The sequence below is a fragment of the Fusarium solani genome (assembly GCF_023522795.1).
Source record: "Fusarium solani strain SB1 chromosome Unknown bctg00000008, whole genome shotgun sequence".
In the NCBI taxonomy this organism is placed as follows: domain Eukaryota; kingdom Fungi; phylum Ascomycota; class Sordariomycetes; order Hypocreales; family Nectriaceae; genus Fusarium; species Fusarium solani.
Window position 1 is genome coordinate 1,520,006 of NW_027072148.1, and position 21,135 is coordinate 1,541,140.

Here is a 21,135-nt window from a genome sequence, read left to right on the forward strand (position 1 = left end):
CCGGACGCAAACCACCAAGATGAACGCCCCCGATCGGTAAGCTCAGTTCTTTCTTGTTTATTTGCTGCGTCTTTCTCGTGTTGTTTCTATTCCAAGCTTCAAGGCCTCCCCAGACGCTTCGAGTTGGACCCCCAGACTACCCCCCATGGCGGATCCCCCGATGGATGCTTCGCCATGCGTCTTCTTCAGTTGGCTGTATCAAGAATCATCAGGCGGATGACTTAGTTTTCTCGAATCCCCATTGGGATCTCGTGTGTTCGTATCGAGTCCAAGAACTACTCTCATCACATCTTGTTGGTCTTGAAATGGCCAAACAGAAGCGCATTTGACGAGCCACTTTCAACTTACAAAGTTGGGCACTTCCTTACAAACGCCGCTCTCCCATGGAATCAGAACTTCTATCAACATTATGATTATCCTCAAGGCCGCGAGTGCGCCGTTGTTCGGCCAATCATGAATGCTTCTCCCGTCAACATTGTTCTGCCAGCTGCCTCGCAGTGGTGAACATTACCTACAAAACACCATCTTCCTATGCGAACTTCTTCTAGCAGACTCACACATTTCTCCTCACTCGCAATCCCACACTCATCACAAACATCAAATCCCCTTCCCGCAATACTTCTCCATCATGGCTGGCGGCAACCCCAAGCACTTCAACCTTCAGGACAACCCGTTACGTGACAGCGGCGGTACTTGAGTCGAACACTGGCTAACGCACTTGCAGTTTCGAACTCTTCATCCTCGATGACGGGGAGAAGAAGATTGAGGAGAGGGTCTTCTCTGGTAAGAACCCCGGTGACACTCGAATACTCGTCAGCTGCTCACCCGTCTCCCAGGCATGTCCAACACCTCTGACTTCGTCCTGAAGAAGGAAGACCACACTCTCGGTAACCTTCTCTCCGAGCATCTCAAGATGCACCCCAACGTCTACATGGCTGGCTACAAGAGTAAGTCACATCGTTATGTCAAGTAGACACGTTTCTGACCTTGATCTAGTTGCCCACCCTAACGTCCCTGAGCTCTTTATTCGCGTCCAGACTGACGGCACCATCACTCCCCGTGATGTCTTCACCTCCGTCTGCGAGAAGCTGATCAACCAGCTGGAGATGCTCCACCAGGAGTTTACTCGCGAGTGGGAGCTCCGTCGCATCACCAACACTGGCGAGCAGGGCAACATGCAGAACGGTCACTGAGTTTTGCAATCATCACGGTCATAATGCAAGACCATCCAAAACGGACAGGGATCATGGACGTTTGGCGTTGGGGGCTGAAGATTACTGCTTTTTAACCCGAGACATGAGTCTCTAATGAAGTCAATATCAAGAGGTTATCCTTGCGAATCGCACAACTCTTTTCTCGTGACATGCCCTCTAGAACGTCAATACCCAGTAATCTCGGCGCAATTTCAGAGAATCTCCCACATGTGGGCTTTTGGATATGTCGAGCCTCGGCATGTGTGCATTTTCTATGACTAGCATTCCCTTTCCGATTGCCCTCAAGCCGCGCCCTCTGGTCCCTCACCTCCAGGGATCAACTAAAGAGTAAGGGTCAGCAAAGTATACGCGAAGGAATGATTTGACATACCATGCAGATGTTGTTACCGTTGAGCAAAATCTTGGGCAGCTTGGTGTGGTTACCGGAGTAGTCACTGATAGGTTAGCGTTTGAACGAAGCCTGCAAAGATTAGAGAGACAGTTCATACAATTCAGTCACATCCTCCAAAACCATGTCTGTCGTCTTTATTAGCACATGATAATCATCCAGGAAGAGCGTATGTTACTTACTCACGTAGTCGTCAAAGCCAAGAAGAGTTCCGCTGAATTCTGTTCGAGTCGTTAGTGCTAGCTGTCGAATAGGGAGTGTGTTGTCTTACCCTTGTCACCCTTCATGATGACCCATATCCTTGAACCAACACACTTGTCGATGAGCTCTAAACGAATGTCAGTGATGTTGCAATGAGTGAGCCGGTAGCGGCCTTGCTGGACTACTCACCGAGGGGCAGCAGTTGGGATGCCATGATGATGAGTTGTGCGGTTAAGCTTTTTGCGGTTTGGGGGGCTTTTAGTTATCAACTGCCAAAGAATGCGGAAGCCTATTGGTTCGTCGCTTCTCAGAGACTTTAATAACAATGATTCCGGGCTTTGTTTGGCTCTCTTGGTTGGGTTCAGGGCATCAAAGTCGTCACAAAGTGGGATGGATCATGGCGGTGCAAGGGTCGCAGGCGGGTGTACCACGTCCCCACGTGAACTCGCGATGCTGACTCAGCAAACCACTCAGCTATCGCGGCCCATCACCCATTCAGCGTTCACAGTGAGCACTTAACGAGGGCATCCACGACGCGGCTGCCTACGAGATCCCACATAGCGCGCATCAGGGTCATGGGCATTTGCCACAATGGCGCTCCGATTTTGGCTCCGATTCGTAAATCACAGGCCTCGATGATATCTTGTTCCAGGCGGGTGGGCATTGCTGGCAATGTACTCAGACCCTACAGAAGAACGCGCCGATTGCTTTATACCAGGTAGGATGGTTCTCTCCTCTACACATGAATAAACGAGTCTCACACTATATACAAGATCCCGCTTCGTCATGTCCTCACCACCCAGAAATCGATTATGGGATCCATCAACTGGGATCCGATTTTCGCCCAAAACAGACCGGCAGCCCCGCTATCCCTCCCTGGACATCTCTCGCTTCGTACATACACCAAGCCCAAAGGATGGCACAACTCGAAAGCTTCAGCTCGACTCTGAGGAGTTTAGCGATGATGAGGAATTTGAACGGAATGCCGCCGAGTGGTTCGATCAGCAAGACCTGCTGGCATCTACTGCCCCTACAGCTGAGGAGTTTCAAGTGATCTCCGATGCGGAGGGCAATCCCGTTGACCCAAAACCCGAGGCTGAGGCTGAGGCTGAGGCTGAGGCCATAAAGAAGATTCCTCCTCCTATCACCTGTCTGGACTACAACATCGATCCTGAGAAACATGAGGCGGCCCAGAACAGCGAACAAGGAACCGACGAGTCCTTCTGGTCTTATACCATGTACCAGCGCCCCATGCCTGACGGCGAGCTGCAGAAAGTCAAGGTCCATTATTGCACCAGCAAACACACCATGGAACATGTCTGCAAGACGCACTTTGAAGGCGAGAAAGTACTTGGTTTTGACCTGGAATGGATGACATGGGCAAGGAAACCCCATGGGCCACGGGCCAACGTCTCCCTCATCCAGCTTGCGAGCCCCAGTCGCATCGGTCTCTTCCACGTTGCTCTTTTCCGAAGCGACGACTATGTCGCCCCTACTTTCAAAAAGATCATGGAGGATGAGAGCGTGACCAAGGTGGGAGTTGCGATCAAGGGGGATTGTACGAGGCTCAAGACGCATCTTGGTGTCGAGACCAAGGGCATCTTTGAGCTGTCCCATATGTACAAGCTCGTCAAGTATTCCAAGCTGGGCCAGTACGACCGTATCAACAAGGCCCTGATCTCCCTCGCCATTCAGGCAGAAGAGTTTTTGGGCCTCCCGCTGTACAAGGGAGACTCGGTGCGGTCGAGCAACTGGATGGCACTCCTGTCAGCGAAGCAAGTCACATGTAAGTTGAGCACAAACAAGCTGACGAACCCATTTGTTCTAACTAATCTCTCAAGATTCGGCCTCGGACGCGTATGCTGGTCTGAATCTATTCTATGTTTTGGACCAAGAACGCCAAAAGCTCGACCCGTGCCCTCCACGACCAGAATTTGCCGAGAAGGGCCTCCCGATTAAATTCTTGACGGCTGACGATGTTGATGAAAGCGATGAGATATTGGATCAGGATTCTGAGACCAGCGCTGCGGTGGAAGTCGATTTGACCAATGTCGAAGTAGAAGGCGAGTTGGAAGAGCCCGTTGTTGAAGTTTCGCCGCCCCCTGCGCCGATTCCTGCCAAGCGACCTCAGCCAAAGGACTCGCGCATCATCGCCGCTGAGAAGAAAGTTCAGGAGCGTCGCGCTGCTAAGAGTCAGATCTTCAAGGTAACGACCTCGGCTCTGCGCACCTATTTCCTCTGGCATGACAACGAAGACCTCCCGCCCGAGTCCATAGCAAAGCTTCTCCGCACCCCGCCGCTACAGACCAACACTGTTGTCTCCTACATCATGGACGCCGTTGTTGTAGATCATATGCCGTTTTCAAAGTCAAGGCTGAGGAGCGAGGTGCTGGTCCTGCTAGCGCCAGACGCAATGCGAAGACGGCCCAAGTACCAGGCTTTGATTGATAAGACTCGGGAGGAAACATAATGAACGGGGAGCTGGCATGAACTTGCAAGTGAATTCTCACCTAGGGCCGTTCAGTTTCACTACTTGCTCACAGGAAGGCTTGTCGTCTTTCCATACCCCGGATACTACTCCTCAGCCTACCTCGAACAAGTATCGTTCTATCAGACAGAGAATTTCTACATCTGTCTACCTAGTTGTCATTGGAGCATTGTTCTGCAGAACGGGTATTCGGCATCTTAATCAAGTGTGTTGTTTTGGATTGTTTGATGTTGGATGGAAATGGTGATTGGCAATGAAACTGGAACGATGAATACCCTTGATGCTTGGTCATTATAGAATATATTTGCTCAACTCCGTCCTTTTTCTTTTAAATCCTATGAAGACAACAAATCTCTGCCCCGATTGATCTGGACCTTCTTATCTTCACCACCGCTCACGATACCCCAAGTCTTATCCCAAGCCACGCTCAACACCTTGGCTCCATCTCCAGCTGGGGGAAGCTTCTTGCCCTTGAGCCACTCTCTACCGATGGTGTAGACAGGCTCGCTGACGCTGCCGCCGCCCTCCTCCGAAGTGCCCATGCGCGCACTTCGCAGATCCCATACGCGGCACGTGCTGTCGTAGGAGCCGGAGACAAGCGAGTAGTCGTTCTCGGGTGATGGCGCGAGCGAGACAACCATGTTGACGTGGCCGCGTAGCGTCATGGCCGAGGTGGTTGTGGCGGACTCACGAGGGTCGAGGAGTGTGATGTGTCGGGCCGATGAGCCAGCGGCAATCAGCGACGAACCGGGAAGGGCCGTCGCGCAAAGAAGTGGGTGCATCGTGGTAAGTCGGCTGACCTCGCGCTGAGTTGTCAAGTCGAGGGTTCGGACGGTGTGATCTTTCGAGGCCGAGTAAGCGACAGTCGAGTCGTTGGGGTGGAAGATGGCCGCCGTGACGGGCTCATCGTGAACGGGGATCATGGCGAGGGGACCACGCTGAGCAGTGTTGGCGGCACCCGCGAGCTTGGCGCGCTTGGTGCTGTGCGCTGAGGGAAGGCTCTCGGGATCAGCCTGGGGCGCTGTCCGTTTTGAGGACGACCAGAGACCGACCTTGCCGTCGGATGAGGCTGTGAGGATGCGCTTGGTGGCGCCGTTGACGTCGAGGCTGTTGATGTCCTTCTCGTGGCCCCAGAGCTCCATGCTGGACTTGAGAGATCCAGAGAAGCCATCGTCGGATTCGCTGTAGTCCCAGACAATAACCTTGCGATCCAAGCCAGCCGAGACGAGCTGCTTCTGCGAAATCCACTTCACGGCGTTGACACGTTGGGTGTGGCCACCAGCCCTGCCAGCTTGAGACACAGCGATTGCGTCTCCAGAGGGGTTCCAAACTCTGACCAGACCATCGTAGGATGCACTCGCGACTCGCTCGGGGACGTCTGCGCCGCCGGCCAAGATGCCCGCCCTCGAGGTGATTGACAAAAGATCCACGCCGCCGACCCAGTCGTCGTGCTCAAAGCTAGCCTCGTAGACGGGGGGCAGCAGACTTCGAACGTACTGCAGGGTCAGGGTGGATTCGGAGGAGAGGCCATTGCTCGCGAGGTGCTCCTGGATCGAGGTGCGGAGAAAGGTGCCGTTGGCGAGGAAGTCGAGGGGGATGGGGAGGAGGTGTCGAGCATGGACTCGGAGTTGAGGATACGAGAGAGGCCATATCGCTTGATGTCTGAGCCACTGTTAGCATTGGGGTTATAATAAGAGGAGTTCAACATCATGACTTGCCTGCAGGCACGAGCAGTTGCTGCTTGGACTCTGGGAGCACAATGTCCTGCTCAGTGGTGGTGAAGACGACCTTCACCTGCGCAACGTCTCCCATCTTGCGCGATTGTCTCTTGCCACAAAAAGTTCTATGTGAATCTAAAAGAAAAAGAACGGAGGTACGCAGAACGAGAGTGTCCTGCAGGTGGTGAAGCTGATTGAGCTTCGGGTATCTCAAGTGTTGGACGGAAAAAGTATGTCTCGCTCGAGCAAGACGATTGGCAGAGATCGCAAAGAGATCTGGAAAATTTTGGAAATTTTCGCAGCCTTGCACGAGGGCTGCCCCACTGCGGGGATAGCGTGGCGCTGATCAGTCCAATCATGGACTGGGAATGCACAAGGCTGACGATTCTCTTCAACCAAGAAAGAGAACTTCAACCATGTTGTTGTATCAGTTGCGATCAGCAATACAAGAAGGTGACAATTCTTTTTGTCATTTAGTGTATTCTATGTACTCATTAATTCCATTAACTCTTTTTACTGGCAATTGTTGAACTGTACAATGCGAGCAACATGGAGTTCCGTTTCGTCTTTCATCCAGTCTCAAGGGACCACAGCTCCTTCACAACCTTAGGCGATCTATTTCGCATCATCCTGGTCTTCACTCAGATTCTCCTCATGTACAATTGGAAATTTGCCTTGCTGCCAATGCGATGTTAGTCATGAAGCAAACCATCATGTACTCCATATGTAACCTAGAATTCAAGATTCTCGTCAGGACCTGGGTCAGTCAAGTGATAGGAAATTGCCCATATGAGCCCCTGTCCAGCTAGACATCGAATTCTATGAGACCAGACTTATTTTTTGGGTCATCGGAGATTTTTTCTCAGCTTGACAGAGGCCGGGGAGCCAGTTCTCTCGGCTTCATCCGTTATGGACCTCCGTGGAGATGTTGAAGACATTATCTGCTTGATTGGAGGGAAAGGATCCATTCCTAATGATATTTGGGCCTGGATTCTCGAATTTTAGATGTCAAATCCAGGGAGACGATGGGGTATCGATGTCTCGACTTCTGTGTAACCGCCTCCCAACACCACACGCGCTTCGGTGTAAGCCACGGCCGTCATGACGTTGGTATCTGATTCATGATTATTTGGTCCAGAGAAGTTCTGAAGAAGCCGTTGCTAGGTAGAGCTGTCGATCGCCTGGTTGGTTGTCATGGCCCGGAGCTTTGGAGAATAGGGCTTGCGCCCCAGATGTCTCAACTGGACTTTGGGGGAGCGAGTTGGCGGGGCAGTCTAGTCGAGCCCATTCTTGGCGATTCCAGAGTCGCGGGAGGTCATGTCGGGGTGGAGATGAGTTATCTAAGGTGAGACCAAGTAACATGAAGTTGAGCTCGTTCGGCATTTGCGAGGTGAGAGGGGGATGTGTCAGACCGTCATCCCCAGCTTGGCCGATTTCGGGGTCTCGGCAGAATTGAGGCCGGAGGCGCGTAGATTGCGGGAACTATGGCTGAATAGCGCTACCGGCATTTCATTTCTGGCTAAAGAGTACGGCCCGAGTTGGTGTTGTTTGGGTTGAAGTGCTCTAAAGGTCGGGATGCTCACTAATAAGACCGAACGCGGATGGGGGCACAGCCGAAGGATCTGGTGCCATTGGTGGGAGTGGACTGGAGAGACAGGCTTCCAAGGTTGACTATGAATACGAGATGCCATGATTGGACTGAGCATCAAGTTCCTCCCGAGTCCTCAGTCGAGATGAGCATCAGGTTGCAAGACGATGGAGTCGGAGCTGAGGGCCGGGGGAGAAAAAGGAAGCAAATGGTTCGTCGATCACTGGCATTCCCCCGCATTCCATGACCTCATCCCGGCACCCCAAAGATGTGTACTACTGCGAGTCGACCTGCGTGCAACCAAACAAAGATGGAGGTTTTTGAGGGGTACTCGCTCTTAACAGAACTTTGTAACTGGTCTTTTCTGTTTCTGTCATAGCATCGGCGTCTTTCAAAGTACGGGCAGAATACCGTTGAGAATAACGTCGAGGCGCAAACTGTAATCAGTGGGCAGGGCAGGTCAGGCGGACTCTCAGGGGAAAGAGAGGAGAATTCATGGCTCCTCAACAAGAAGAGGAGTCTCGAGCTTATTACGGCGTAGGATTCAGATATGGGGAATGGCGATGAAACATTTGAGCATGGGCCGGCCTCGGCTTTGTACTGAGTGCGTAGGAGTAGAGGTCGGCGTGGGCGAGAGTGGGATAGGCTTGTGGCGTATTCAGAGGCCCCTTTTCTGCGCGGTTAATCTTGATTGAGTTTGGTAGAATGGAAAGGACCGTAAGAAAGAAGATAGATCCATTCGATAGAGCAAAATATAGCAAATGGCGAGTAATAACATCAGGTCATCTCTCAGAAGGCTTTTTTGGTTGAGGATCTAACAATGCCCCTCGCCAAAAAGAGGACGGGAGCTTGGACTCGTTTTGGGGCGTGGGCCGGGCCCTTCAGAACCTCGAACGGCTGTGGCGATGATGGAATCCAATTGTACCTTGGCTTGTTTAGGCGCCGTTGCTGGTTGCTCCGGGGCCAAGGTCCAGGTCCCCACCCAAGCTCACGTCGCTAGCGTGCCGGCCCACTACAATCGAGTGTACCGTGGCGGCATCACCACCGAGTCCCAGCGCTGTTGATGGGTGCTACAGCGGCCGCGAGGTACCTCTCGAGTACATACATCATCCAGCTCATCTCTCTCAACCATCCATTCTAACCCAAGCTTCCTCTCTTCCCCCTCTCGCCTTGCTTCTCCTCCTTTCATCTCCTCCCTCCCTTGCCCTGCCCAGCTGTGTTGTTGTTTGCAAGAAAAACAGGGGCAAAAACAAGCCGTCACCTCAAATACCCGACGCGCTGTACACTACTGTACTTCGGGTCCTGTCCGTCCGTCCACTCTCCCTGCCGCAAAAACCCTGCTCACCTGCGCTGTACTGTCGCCCGCAGATCCCCTTCGTTCTCCATCAGCGGCACAGTGACGCAACCTCAACACCACTACCATCTCGATTCGATCACCTCGCCTTCGCACCCCCCGAGCGCCCCCAGCCACGCTTCGCTACTCCCGAAATTTTTTCAATTGAGTTCGCGGGCCATCGATACAGCTTCATCTTCATCACCTATAGCTATTTTCTCTGCCCTTGCCCCCCTCTGGATACTCCCTTGAGAAGCTCCCTGCTAGGAAGCTCCGCTCTGTCTCGACGCGACCACCCTGGTCGACTGCATCAGATCATCACCCCCTCGAACTCGAACTTCCCCTCAGCAATCTCTCTCCTCTTGCGTCTTCAAACCGCAAAGACACAATGAGTTCCGAAGGCGAGCAGCAGACTCGCGACATCAAGAACCACCTTCTCTTTGAGATTGCTACTGAGGTAGCTCATCGAGGTCAGTCTCGTCTCGTCTCGTCTCGCGATCCTTACCAATCCTCCGTCCGTGCTCTCGCCTTCACATGCTAACCTGATTCTCGACCAGTTGGTGGTATCTACTCTGTCATCAAGTCCAAGGCCCCCGTCACAACAGCTGAATATGGCGAGCGATACACTCTCATCGGCCCTCTTAACCACCAATCGGTATGTTACTGCTGGCGCAGCGCAATTCCTCCCATCGCGCACTGCTGACTGTGTTAGGCTGCTGTCGAGGTGGAAGAGATGGAGCCCACCAGCCCAGAGATCGCTGCCACCATGCAGTCCATGAAGGACCGGGGAATTGGCATCATCTACGGCCGCTGGCTGATCGAGGGCGCGCCTAGGGTTATCCTCATCGACACCAAGACCGCCTATAACCGGATGAATGAGTGGAAGTCGGATCTGTGGGAACTGGCCAGTATCCCTTCGCCACCCAACGACGACGAGACCAACGAGACTATCGTTTTCGGTTATCTTGTCGCCTGGTTCCTGGGAGAGGTAATTAGATGGTGTCTTCCAATCTGGGCGAGATCTGCTAACCTTATTCCCACCTAGTTTGTCTGTCACGAGAGGAAGAAGGCTGTCATTGCTCACTTTCATGAGTGGCTTGCTGGTGTCGCCCTGCCACTCTGCAAGAAGCGCCGCATTGATGTCACGACCATCTTCACCACACACGCCACCCTTCTCGGCCGATACCTCTGCGCCGGCTCCGTGGACTTCTACAACAACCTGCAGTACTTTGACGTCGACGCCGAGGCCGGCAAGCGTGGCATCTACCACCGATACTGCATTGAGAGAGCTGCCACTCACGCCTGCGATGTCTTCACCACCGTCTCTCACATCACCGCCTTCGAGTCTGAGCACTTGCTGAAGCGGAAGCCTGATGGCGTTCTGCCCAACGGTCTCAACGTCACCAAGTTCTCGGCCGTCCACGAATTCCAGAACCTCCACCAGCAGGCTAAGGAGAAGATCCACGACTTTGTCCGAGGTCACTTCTACGGCCACTATGACTTTGACCCCGATAACACTCTGTACCTCTTCACTGCAGGCCGTTACGAGTTCCGGAATAAGGGCGTTGACATGTTCATCGAGTCTCTAGCACGGCTGAACCACCGACTCAAGGCTGCGGGAAGTAAGGTGACCGTAGTGGCCTTCATCATCATGCCCGCCCAGACCACGTCTCTCACCGTGGAAGCGCTCAAGGGGCAGGCAGTCATCAAGTCCCTGAGGGATACGACGCATGTCATTGAGCAGAGCATTGGACGCCGCATCTTTGAGCGCTCGCTCAAGTGGCACGAGGGCGACCCCATGCCTGATGAGAAGGAGCTCATTTCTGCCCAGGACCGAGTCCTGCTTCGCCGCCGTCTCTTCGCCATGAAGCGCCACGGACTTCCTCCTATCGTCACCCATAACATGGTCAACGATCACGAGGATCCCGTCCTGAACCAGATCCGACGAGTCCAGCTCTTCAACCACCCTTCGGACCGAGTCAAGGTGGTGTTCCACCCTGAGTTCCTCAACTCGGCCAACCCAGTCCTTCCTCTCGACTACGACGACTTTGTGCGCGGCTGCCACTTGGGTGTCTTCTCGTCCTACTACGAGCCCTGGGGTTACACTCCTGCCGAGTGCACTGTGATGGGTGTTCCCAGCATCACCACCAACCTGTCAGGTTTCGGATGTTACATGGAGGAGCTTATTGAGAACTCCAGCGACTACGGTATCTACATTGTTGACCGTCGTACCAAGGGCGTCGACGACTCTGTCAACCAGCTCACCTCGTTCATGTTCGACTTCTGCGGCAAGAGCCGTCGTCAGCGCATCAACCAGCGAAACCGAACCGAGCGACTCAGCGACCTTCTCGACTGGAAGCGAATGGGTATGGAGTATGTCAAGGCTCGGCAGCTGGCTCTTCGCCGTGCCTACCCCAACTCGTTCAGCGGCGACGAGGAGGAGGACTTCATCCCTGGCGTGGAGCAGAAGATTTCGCGGCCATTCTCTGTCCCTGGCTCGCCCCGGGATCGGACTGGCATGATGACTCCTGGTGACTTTGCGAGCCTGCAGGAGGGCCGTGAGGGCCTGAGCACCGAGGACTATGTTGCCTGGAAGCTACCGTAAGTGACTATCTGGTTATCAACTCGAACACTTGACTAACAATGTCTGTAGTGAGGAGGAGGACCCTGAGGAGTATCCCTTCCCTTTGACTCTCAGGACCAAGCAACCCGGCCCCCCTAGTCCCTTGGAGGGCGCAAGCGCCCCTGTGAACGGTAACCAGTAGGGCGGGTTTTTCAGATTCGCCCGGGGCAGCAACGCCATGAACAACAGTTTAGGGAGAAGGTGATAGGGGAGGAAGAGGAGGGAGTTTGCATGGATGGGCAACATGTTTTACTAATTATTGTTACAGTAGCTCGTGAGAAGAGAGAGGGTGTGCGGTTGTTGGGAGACACTTGCATGTCATTACCGGTGTTGAGAGCACGCAGCACATGGGCATTGTCTTGATGCGTACCTTGCATTTTCCTTGTTGATTAGTTGAACCTTCCATAGGGAGCTCATTATTGAAGGCGTTGATACGCAGTATTTGTTTTTGTGACTGCTTGAACCTGTTAAGTGCTTCATCAGAGAGACGACACAGATGATACTCGTAGTGTTTAGGGATTAGACTATGCATGTTGGAGGCATGTTATGGAGGAAACAAGATACGAGTGATGGCTGTATCACCGAGCAGGAGACTCGGTTGAGACTCGGGCATAGCACTAGGCATTGAGATAGCTTCGAGTCGAGGTGTCTCAAGTCAGCTGTCACAAGACTCGAGACTCGAAGGATAAGATGATGTACTGCTCTCGTTACCACATGCCTGGGTTTCATGGTTGAGTGGACGTTGATGAGTTCCACAGGGACGGTTCCAGTCGAGTTACACCTGACCTAGGTATTTGGCCTCAGAGAACGAAAGGGGATTGTGGCACTTGCAAACCTCCAGACCAGAAGGACGTGTTGGCTGATGGCCTTTGGGTAGTCCAAGAGTGTCAAACTCAGGGGACAGAATGTTTATTGCTCGTGATTTGCAGATTTGAAGTTTACACCAGAGCCATCCTGCCGAGTTCTCCCAGTTCAATATCAACATGGCAAGCCCAGAGCACTCCACACGCACACACAATAGACAAGGAGCGGATAGTTAGCTTTCCGATGACCCCCTTGACTTACATCTCCGAGACAAGATGCAGTAAATATCCGATGAGAAGGAATATGGTCAAGTCAAGTCTTGGCAAAGGGGTCAAGCAAAGACGAAAGAGGCCATCACCTCGGATCGTCTTCTCCAACTTCAAGGATACTATTAGACAAATGAAGTAAAGAGCCACCAGGGAGGTTTTACGGGGGACAGCCTGAGTAGTACGGATGCCAGATAGTCTCCATAGATGCCAATTATCCATATCCCCATAGACCGGCCCCTCAGCCTGGATGACACTCTCCTCATCATAGGATCCTCATGGCTACGAGATACAAGAGGAGTGTTTGATATTCCCAACAGTTCCTCACCGTTGGGGCATCTCCCCACTATTCAACAGCTTGAGTATATTAGGGAGTCGGATCATCTGCTGGGGAGTGTTCCAGCATCTCGTGTTCCGGCGATGAAGATGGTGAGAGTGACTCCCGTAATGATAGATATCTACATCCACGTACTATGAAGGGGCTTTCGGCAACCCACCGGGCGGCCCCGACGTCGGTACGTTCTTCCGATGGATATCATCAAGTTCTCGAAACCGCAATGACAGCAGCGGAAAGTCCACGAATAAGGGCGAGTACACGCAGATGACCTAGGGGTATGTGCCACATCGGAGAAAAGAACTGAAGATGGGACTTGGCAGTTACGTATGAGAACTTTAGAGTTTAATGCTTCGGACCTAAAAATGTCAACCCGTCTTCAGCTAGACTTCTAACCTGATACCATCTCCATCTCGTCATCTGGGATGTTGCTTGCCACGACACTTGGTCCAAAGCTTCGGATCCGATCGATGAAACTCTACCCCTCACTGATGTTCCGGGATATAGCTTCGAGCATGACATCTTGTAGTCTTCCAGCAGAGTATACTGTGCAACTCAAGCTGTAACCCGTCATCTCGGGACATGTCCCAATGAGGTCGTTTCGAGTAGAGTATGACCCCCGTCCGAAGGATTTTACTCTCACCGATAAGGATCTAGAACCTCTCACTCGGACTAACACGAGCTTGAAGATCCCTGATGCTCATCATGATGCACGTCAGGTAAGGTAGGATTCGTGGGAATGCATCTCGCAGGAGGTTTAATATTCGTCAGCTAATATATCTGACAACAAGGCATAAGACGGCGCATTATACCTGTTTGTAGATCAGTTTGACTCGCGTAGCCTATGAGGAGAGGCACAAATCTCCCCCAGACTAGGATCGCCAGCCACCCCATGCGGCGACCGTCGTGTAGATTGCTTACGCACGTGCCGTCGTCGAGGAAAGGAGTGAGTATCTCACAGTGCATTGCTGTTTTGAAGAGGATGGTCGATTTTTGAGTGTCTAGTGGCAGTGGTTTCATGATGGATCACGTTTCACTCTCCCTACATGAAGCTCTCATGTTCTCGTTCTTCTTATCTTGTCTCGTCCCTTTGATCCGATGTGATAGACGCTGGTTGCTCTGGAGTCACAAGCCACACGCGGCATTCACTCAGGTCTCAGCCAGGGGTTTGACTCTTCTTGTTCAAGCCACTGCAGGGCAAGAAAGTAGCGAGCACAGTATACGAGGAGCCTGTTCTCCTTGATCCATAGAAACGAAATGAGCTCCCACGGACTAGCGCCGACGGCCCCACGGATCGCACGAGGGGACGTCATGGATGTACACGGTATCCGTTGAAAGCGCAGGTACCCATGATGGGATTGCTTCTGCAGAAACGCCTCCGGGGACTGCCGTGGGATGTTGTCGTGGCGTGATGGAAGTTGATTGCTTTTCCAGGTACATGGACAAGAGCATTGACAGGAGCATTGACAACTTCAGTTCATGTCAGAGCACGAGGCTCAAGCCCTTTTGAAGTCAGTGATGGGATCAGACTCGATTGGTTTAATCAATTGAACTGAGTCGACATCAAACATTCTCGAAGAATCAAGTAAGACACTAATTCCAATCTCTTTAATGAATGGGGACCAAAAAAGGAACAGTAGAGACATACATAAAATCAACAACGCGCCTACGGACGCAGACAGACGCGATCAACCGCGTCCAAGACCCACGTTTATGCATGCACGCATGTAACATTCATCAATTGCCTCAGATGCGAAAAACAACGGCACTAAAGAAGGCCCCGGCTGTTGATTCAGGTCCGCGCAAAAAGAAAGGAAATTCCCATGTGGGCTTACAGTAGTTAAACCTCCGTGATGAGTGACAGTTGACTCCACTGCAATTCAACCTCTCGTCTATCGGCCCCTGAAACCGAGTGACAAGAAGTCCGTCCCTGCGTATGCCAAAGCGTCACTCACTACGAGGCAGATTCACTCGACTGCCTGCTCCTGCACTGACTGTCCGCCTGCACCGTTTGCGTGGCTGAACGGCGGCGGTTGGATTCAGCAAGGGCAGATCTCAATAACGAGCGACGCCCATGACGGACGGGAACAGGGGTAGTCTCTTAGCTCCAGGGGAAGTTTGTGTGTCTGTGATGGAGCTGCGTTGTGGCTTACGGGGTACTTGCGTCAAGAGTACTCACCAGACCATCACGTCGATCAAATGTCTGTGTCTGTCTGTCAATGTCAATGTCAATCAATTCACTTGGCAAACTCAAATAATCACTCCCATCGTCGTAAATCATAACCTACGCGGCATATTACATTAACTCGTGACATTCTCCTCCGACCCTAGCCCAGCCAATTCATTTCCTCCCTCCTTCCCAATCCGGCAAGTACTTTGCCTCTACCTCCCAGCCACGCACGTTTCTCTCCCAAACCACGTGTATCCCGTCTGTATCTCTTCACTTACACCTTTGATGTACACCGAACGAGCCGCCTCGGATCATCACCGCAACAACAGAGCATGATCCCTGGAGCACAGATCAGCAAATGGACTAGATGATGCCATTTAGGAGTAAAGGATTGACAGACTGGCAATACTGGATGGAGAGAGTGGAAGTCTTGTCATTCTATCACGGAACTTGACCGCAGTCCATCTCTTCCTCTGACCGACTCTTCCACATTCTAGAATGCCTAACCACACAGCCCTAGAGATCCCGCGCTGTGGCTGTGGCTACAAACTTTCCCCCAGACTCAGGCACTTGAGAGCCGAGCTAGCTCACCGCATCCATCACATCAAACCCCTTCTGGGAGCCTCAAAGTCACAAGCCACAACTCTTGTTCACTTCCCGTTGCCTGGTTCCATTTAATACATTTGAATCATTTCACAGAGTGCGCCAGAGTAAACTTTTAGATGAGAGCAACAAGCAAATCATGTCTGCCTTGTTTGTATTTCATGACAATATTTCAAACCCTTCACAAGTGAAGGAAAAGAATGAATGCCTTGCCCCCTTCGCCTGCCGTCCTTTTGCGGTCAGGGCTCATTAACAATTTATCTAGAAATCAAAGTCAAAAGGGCCTGTCCAAGGCCGTCGATGCTTGCAAAGCATATGAGTGTGGTTGTCCCAATACCATACCAAAAAAACGCCTTCTCTTTCCAGTATGCAATGCAATCCTGCATGCTTTACGGTAAACGCCATTATCTCCTTTTGCTTGCCAGCATGTGTACACTTCCCAGAAAACAAATCATGAATGCGCCGATTCCCCTCTCCTAAGGGCCATTGAGTGGAAAGTAAGGTGGTACAAAGAAAAAAAACACAAATGAGAAACGGTGGAAACCTCTATCGCGGCTCCGATTAATGTGGCCCAGGTCATAATTCGTTATACAAAAGCTTTCAAAGCATGTTGTCTCTTCATGCCCTGACGCTGCGTCGTCGCGCCGCTGCCTCAAGTCCCCGCCTTAGGCGGCTTCGGGTACTATTGGGCGTCATTGGTGATGCGGGCTCCGACATGGGTGACATGGGCGACATCGGTGCTGTCGAGGTCCTCCGTTGCGCAGTCTTCATAATCTCGTGGTATGTAGGCGCCTTGTTGAGGATAGGTGTAGGAGCAGACTGCTGCGAGTCCGAGTCGGTTGCTGTTGGTTCCTCTCGAACCTGCTCCATGTGAAACGTAGGCGTAAAGAGGGAGAGGTTGTCCCTCGATAATGTGGCATGGTGGGTATTGAGCGAAGGTCGGCTGCGCTTCTTTACCAAGCTCAGTGTCCGCTTGAACATGCCTGTCGGTGTCTTGGGTGTCTTGGGTCGATCGTTCTGGTCGTCCTTGGTCTCGGGCTCCGACTTGATGGCAAAAGGATCAATGCTCAAGAACTCGGGCCTCTGCTTCTCCAGGCGGCTGCTCCCCATGCTACTTGTCCGGGGAGGGTGCAGGATGGTGCCAGAGGAAGAGGTGCAGAGAGACATGCGGCGGTCGATGACGGGAAGTGTCGATGTCCTGCGGAGACGGCTGGGAGGTCTAGACGAAGACGAGAGTCGTGATGAAGGTCGCGAGGAAGAGGCTTCGCTAGAGCTAGAGCTGGGAGACACTGATCGCCGGGGGAGGTGGATCATGGAAGGCTTTCCAGAGTAGACAACAGACACAACTCGGGCTGTGTCTTCATGGCTGCCCCTTCGCTTAGATGAGGCCCGGGATTCGTCGCTACCAGAGTCGAACTCGAAATCGGAAAAGTCATCGGCGGAGGAAGAGGCATCCTCCTCGGAAGAGAGGTAGACAGCATGAGGGGCGGATTGAGTGGTGAAGGGTGGCTGCTCCCCAGGAGTCAGCTTGAGAAGGCCGTCGAGGACCCTGGAAGCTCGAAGAGAGCTCTTGGCGGGTAGAGCTGGAGCTCCTCCAGCGGAAACACTTCGTTGTGTAGGAATCATGGTGGTGGGAGTAGACTCGGGAGAAGATTCGTCGGCGTCGGCAGATGGGGAATAGATGGGAGGCTCGACGGATAGGGCTTCTATTTGAGCTCGAGACTGTGAATGCTGGGCACCCCGCTGGGCGAGGCTAGTATCAAGCTTGGGAGCATCAAGCTCCCTCTGAGGATGCTGCGTCACTCGAGACATTGCGGATATGGTTCGGTAGTGATGGAATATTGGATTCCCCTAGGAAAAAAGATGTGGATATGCCCTTGGACAATAACACAAAGGGCGGGGTGGGAAACCAAGGATGTAATGTAAAAGGGAGGAAACCAGCAGCCGAGACCTTGACAACCCGAGGGGCCGCGAGAACAGGTCTGGTCGGGTTGGGTCTCTCTCGAGGGTTCGTGGTCAGCAGGTCGAGGACTGCGGTCGTGGATGTGGCCGGTAGCGGTCGTTGGGCGTCTGTAGAACTGAAACAAGGCTTGAGAGACACCGAGGGGACCCAAAACCAGACAAAGGAGACGGAAGCGGAAAAGGGAGTTGCAAAGAATGACTGTTTCAAGGGCGGTTATACGTAGTAGTTCGTCCGAGAGGAGGGAGAGTTTCGAAAAGGAAGGAAAAAGAAAATCGATAGTCTATTCCCGCAGTTCTAGACAAGAGGGTGAAAAATCCATGAGGGAGAGGAAGAGAGGAGAGACAAGGCAGGCGGCTGGGGGAGAGGGCATCCATTAATATGAACCTACGGCGAGTCTTTCTTTGGTGGATGTGGATGGGAGTCGAGTCCCTGAGACCAACCAAGGTTTAGACCCCCCGGGCCCTGGGGGGGGCCCTGGCTGCAGAGAGTGGAGAACAAGACATGGGCAAGTTGAAGGTGGGCTCCTCTTGCCCACAGTAGTAGCCACATTCTGGTACGAGTACGGCCGTGTGAGTTGAGCTTCATGTCGCACTGGGTACATGTGCTTCTTTATGGCCCCTGCCCGCACAACTCAGGTTCGAGTGGCAGGGGCGCTTCTTGGTGGCAGGGGTCCATGCTCGGGAGAAAAGCGCAAGGGAAGAGCGGGCGGATTCACAGGGGTCCTGCGCTTCCTTTCCTTCCACTCTCTTGCTTCCATCGTCAAGCCAGTATCCATACTCCGTTAAAGTCGTTGGAAAAGAGGCTACAGCATTTTTCTTATCTTGACGTGAATGTGGTTCAGCTGGGCTAGAGTAATCAGGGGTAGAACAATGAATGACCTGAATTGATCCAACGCCGGCGTCAGGAGTTCAAAGGGGGAGAAAAAACCCAAGTGCCTGGTTCAAACGGCCCAACAGCAGCCGCCACGAGACACACACTCTTTACTCTCATCACTCTCAGCTCAAGCCACTCACAGACCAGATAGACAGGGGAGAGAGAGAGCATCTGCGCGGGAGGTGAGGTTTGGTTTTCTGTAACCTCCACCCCCAAAGGACCTGAGCCAGCCTTGGCAACGGACCCAGGTGCGTGCGCTGCTGCTGCGTCCATGTGTGCAGGCGGTGGCTTTTCTCTCGTTGGCTTCAAGAGCCGTTTCATCTAAGAACATCACACGCCCCCGCGCGTGTGTGCGTGCGTGCGTTCCAAGACATTTCATTCATCCAAATCCTTCAACTCGATGCACGTCAAGAGTTGCGATACTCTCTATCTCTCGGACTCTGATCGTTCCAGTCAGAGGCGCGTTCCAGATCTGCATGAGATGCTATACTATCCGAGATCCGTGTCATTGTGAGAGGATCAGTTACGCAAAGAGAGAGGATTATCAGCGGGAATGTCAGACTCTGGTGCCGCAAGGCGTGTTGTGTACATGGTGTAGACGGATGATGGTTGATTCCTCTTGATCCGTTTCCAGGAACCACACGGCAAATCGTGGCGGAGGCCCGGAACGTCCATGTGCCGTCTTCGTCCACGCGGCGGCGGCCGTGATGTTGAGCGCCCGGATGATGATGGTGTATTTTTGTATCCGTCCATCAGATGTACATTTTACAGCACATGACGACCATAGTAGGATCGAGTATCCCACTGTACAGCCACCGAGTAGCATAGTCATCCGCATGCACAATAGCTTATCCAACCCAGAGTCTTGCGAGTTCAACACCAACCTCGTGGCTTCTCTGCAATACCATTGGGCTATTTGCAGTTCTCTTCCCAACTTCGCCTCCCTTCTGGGTCTTGGTGCGCTGTCTGCTCTCGTCATTGTTGCCCAGCGTCGTCATCGGCCAACATCATCAAGTGTAATCCCTAGTTTAACCCAGCCTCCTTATTGTCCCCAGCTTTTTTTCTTCTCGGCAACGGCGATACACACTGTTTGATTTCGTGCATCCCAACACTGTCGATTCCCATCCGTCTCCCCATCCTCATCCCTCCTCCAACCTTCAAGGGTCCCGGGAAGGTCAAGGTCAAGGTCCAGGGCCGCGTTGCCGCCGCCCACTGGCCCGACGGACGGCATCGACCAACACAACGACAACACTTCTCTGTGATGTGCGCTAGCTCTCCACCAAGGATGCTTGACATCATTCCCCCCCTGGACTCCAGCCTGAGGCTGCCTAGCTGCTTGCTTCGCTCTTCCTCTTCCCCTCCAAGAGACGGACCGGCCAAGCGTGCGTCTGCAGATGGATATGAAGATGTGCTTGATTGGGCGCGATCCGGGGCTTTGAGGGTCTCGATGGAGTTTCTCCTCGACACGGACAGCAGCCGGAGGAGCGAGCATGCAGAAGCGGCAGCATCGTCGTGATGCCGCAACCCAACCCACTCACCCGCGGACTGTCCTGATTAAAAGGTCGGGGATTCCTTGACGGGAGACACACGGACAAGAGGATTTGTTCGTGCTCTCTCGCTCGACACCGCTTCCTCGCCAGAACCCGTCGATGATCTGCAGAGCGACAGGTGCTCTCAAGGGGATGTTCCCTGGGGTCAAGCGGCGGAATGAGTCCAGAAGGGGGAGACCCGGTCACTTTTTTTTTCCTCTTCGCTTTCGCAATCTACAGGTACGGGCGGTGACACATCAAACATGGCCAAACGAGGAATTACACATTTTCTGACACCGCAATCAATCTCGGATGGAGATGACAGTCCGGGGTGGCAAACCCAACCCGTCAATTCAATTCTCAATGATCTTCGGTGTCAGAGTCTGGAATAAACAAGCACAAATCTCGGTTGCCTTGCCGCCGTAAAAAGTCGGTCGCATATTCGGTCGACAGACCTATTGGAGGTTACCGTGGCAAGCAAGCTGAAGGGAAGGGGTTCTTCATGTTGGGCTTGGTGATTATGTGTGCCTTGTGCCTGTACCTGTCTGTGCCTGGACTGGCCTTGAACTCTGCGACCGCCTATTCTCGCGTATCACGTCTTGCCATCCATTCAAATCCCTTGATCCATCCATCTTCAAGCCCACACACACATTGGGGATGCAGCAGGGCTACGCTTGAGAAGCTGCAGCACGCACTTATACACGACCCTCCCAAACCCATCCGCCGACCTGTTGTGTGTGTTGTCGTCGGCTGGCGCCTTTGCCGGTGTCATGATACTAAACAAGAGATGGAAGCCACCAGAATGGATTTGGATGCATCGCTGCTCACCTTCTTCCAGCTCCAGCTTAGAACGTGGGCGCCAACCTGATCTTCAATCCATTCCTGGCATCGCCTCGCATTGCGCCCCCGCTGAGTACTCCATTTTCGTGCCGTGCCAAAGAGCGTCCGCTTCAACCTGGCCAAGGCACGACGTTGCATGTGCCGAGTCCAACTTTTTTTTTATTCCCTCTTGATCTGCCTCTTTCTTCTGCGCCAACTTC

General features: G+C 52.9%; 7 protein-coding genes across 7 annotated transcripts; 4 read left to right on the forward strand and 3 right to left on the reverse strand.

Annotated features, from left to right (window-relative positions):
• Positions 1–628: 628 nt before the first annotated feature.
• On the forward strand, positions 629–1,193 carry MRS44_012536 (uncharacterized protein; the record flags this gene model as incomplete). Its single annotated transcript, XM_065618828.1, has 4 exons — positions 629–672; positions 725–783; positions 837–947; positions 997–1,193. 4 exons carry the CDS (start codon positions 629–631, stop codon positions 1,191–1,193), a joined length of 411 nt encoding a protein of 136 aa, XP_065474900.1.
• A 302-nt stretch (positions 1,194–1,495) lies between these two features.
• Positions 1,496–2,017, reverse strand: MRS44_012537 (uncharacterized protein; the record flags this gene model as incomplete). The annotated part of the gene is made up of 6 exons (XM_046276120.2): positions 1,496–1,534; positions 1,585–1,648; positions 1,703–1,730; positions 1,785–1,823; positions 1,874–1,930; positions 1,993–2,017. 6 exons carry the CDS (start codon positions 2,015–2,017, stop codon positions 1,496–1,498), a joined length of 252 nt encoding a protein of 83 aa, XP_046133010.1.
• A 572-nt stretch (positions 2,018–2,589) lies between these two features.
• Positions 2,590–4,273, forward strand: MRS44_012538 (uncharacterized protein; the record flags this gene model as incomplete). The annotated part of the gene is made up of 2 exons (XM_046281125.2): positions 2,590–3,589; positions 3,645–4,273. 2 exons carry the CDS (start codon positions 2,590–2,592, stop codon positions 4,271–4,273), a joined length of 1,629 nt encoding a protein of 542 aa, XP_046133009.2.
• Positions 4,274–4,626: 353 nt separating this feature from the next.
• On the reverse strand, positions 4,627–6,103 carry MRS44_012539 (uncharacterized protein; the record flags this gene model as incomplete). The annotated part of the gene is made up of 2 exons (XM_065618829.1): positions 4,627–5,953; positions 6,006–6,103. 2 exons carry the CDS (start codon positions 6,101–6,103, stop codon positions 4,627–4,629), a joined length of 1,425 nt encoding a protein of 474 aa, XP_065474901.1.
• A 3,215-nt stretch (positions 6,104–9,318) lies between these two features.
• On the forward strand, positions 9,319–11,695 carry MRS44_012540 (uncharacterized protein; the record flags this gene model as incomplete). Its single annotated transcript, XM_046269446.2, has 5 exons — positions 9,319–9,400; positions 9,488–9,585; positions 9,643–9,918; positions 9,976–11,531; positions 11,584–11,695. The coding sequence occupies 5 exons, from the start codon at positions 9,319–9,321 to the stop codon at positions 11,693–11,695; spliced, it is 2,124 nt and encodes a 707-aa protein (XP_046133007.1).
• Positions 11,696–16,348: 4,653 nt separating this feature from the next.
• MRS44_012541 (uncharacterized protein) lies at positions 16,349–17,542 on the reverse strand (the record flags this gene model as incomplete). Its single annotated transcript, XM_046269445.2, has 1 exon — positions 16,349–17,542. The coding sequence occupies one exon, from the start codon at positions 17,540–17,542 to the stop codon at positions 16,349–16,351; it is 1,194 nt and encodes a 397-aa protein (XP_046133006.1).
• Positions 17,543–19,402: 1,860 nt separating this feature from the next.
• On the forward strand, positions 19,403–20,082 carry MRS44_012542 (uncharacterized protein; the record flags this gene model as incomplete). Its single annotated transcript, XM_065618830.1, has 2 exons — positions 19,403–19,559; positions 19,622–20,082. The coding sequence occupies 2 exons, from the start codon at positions 19,403–19,405 to the stop codon at positions 20,080–20,082; spliced, it is 618 nt and encodes a 205-aa protein (XP_065474902.1).
• Positions 20,083–21,135: the final 1,053 nt, after the last annotated feature.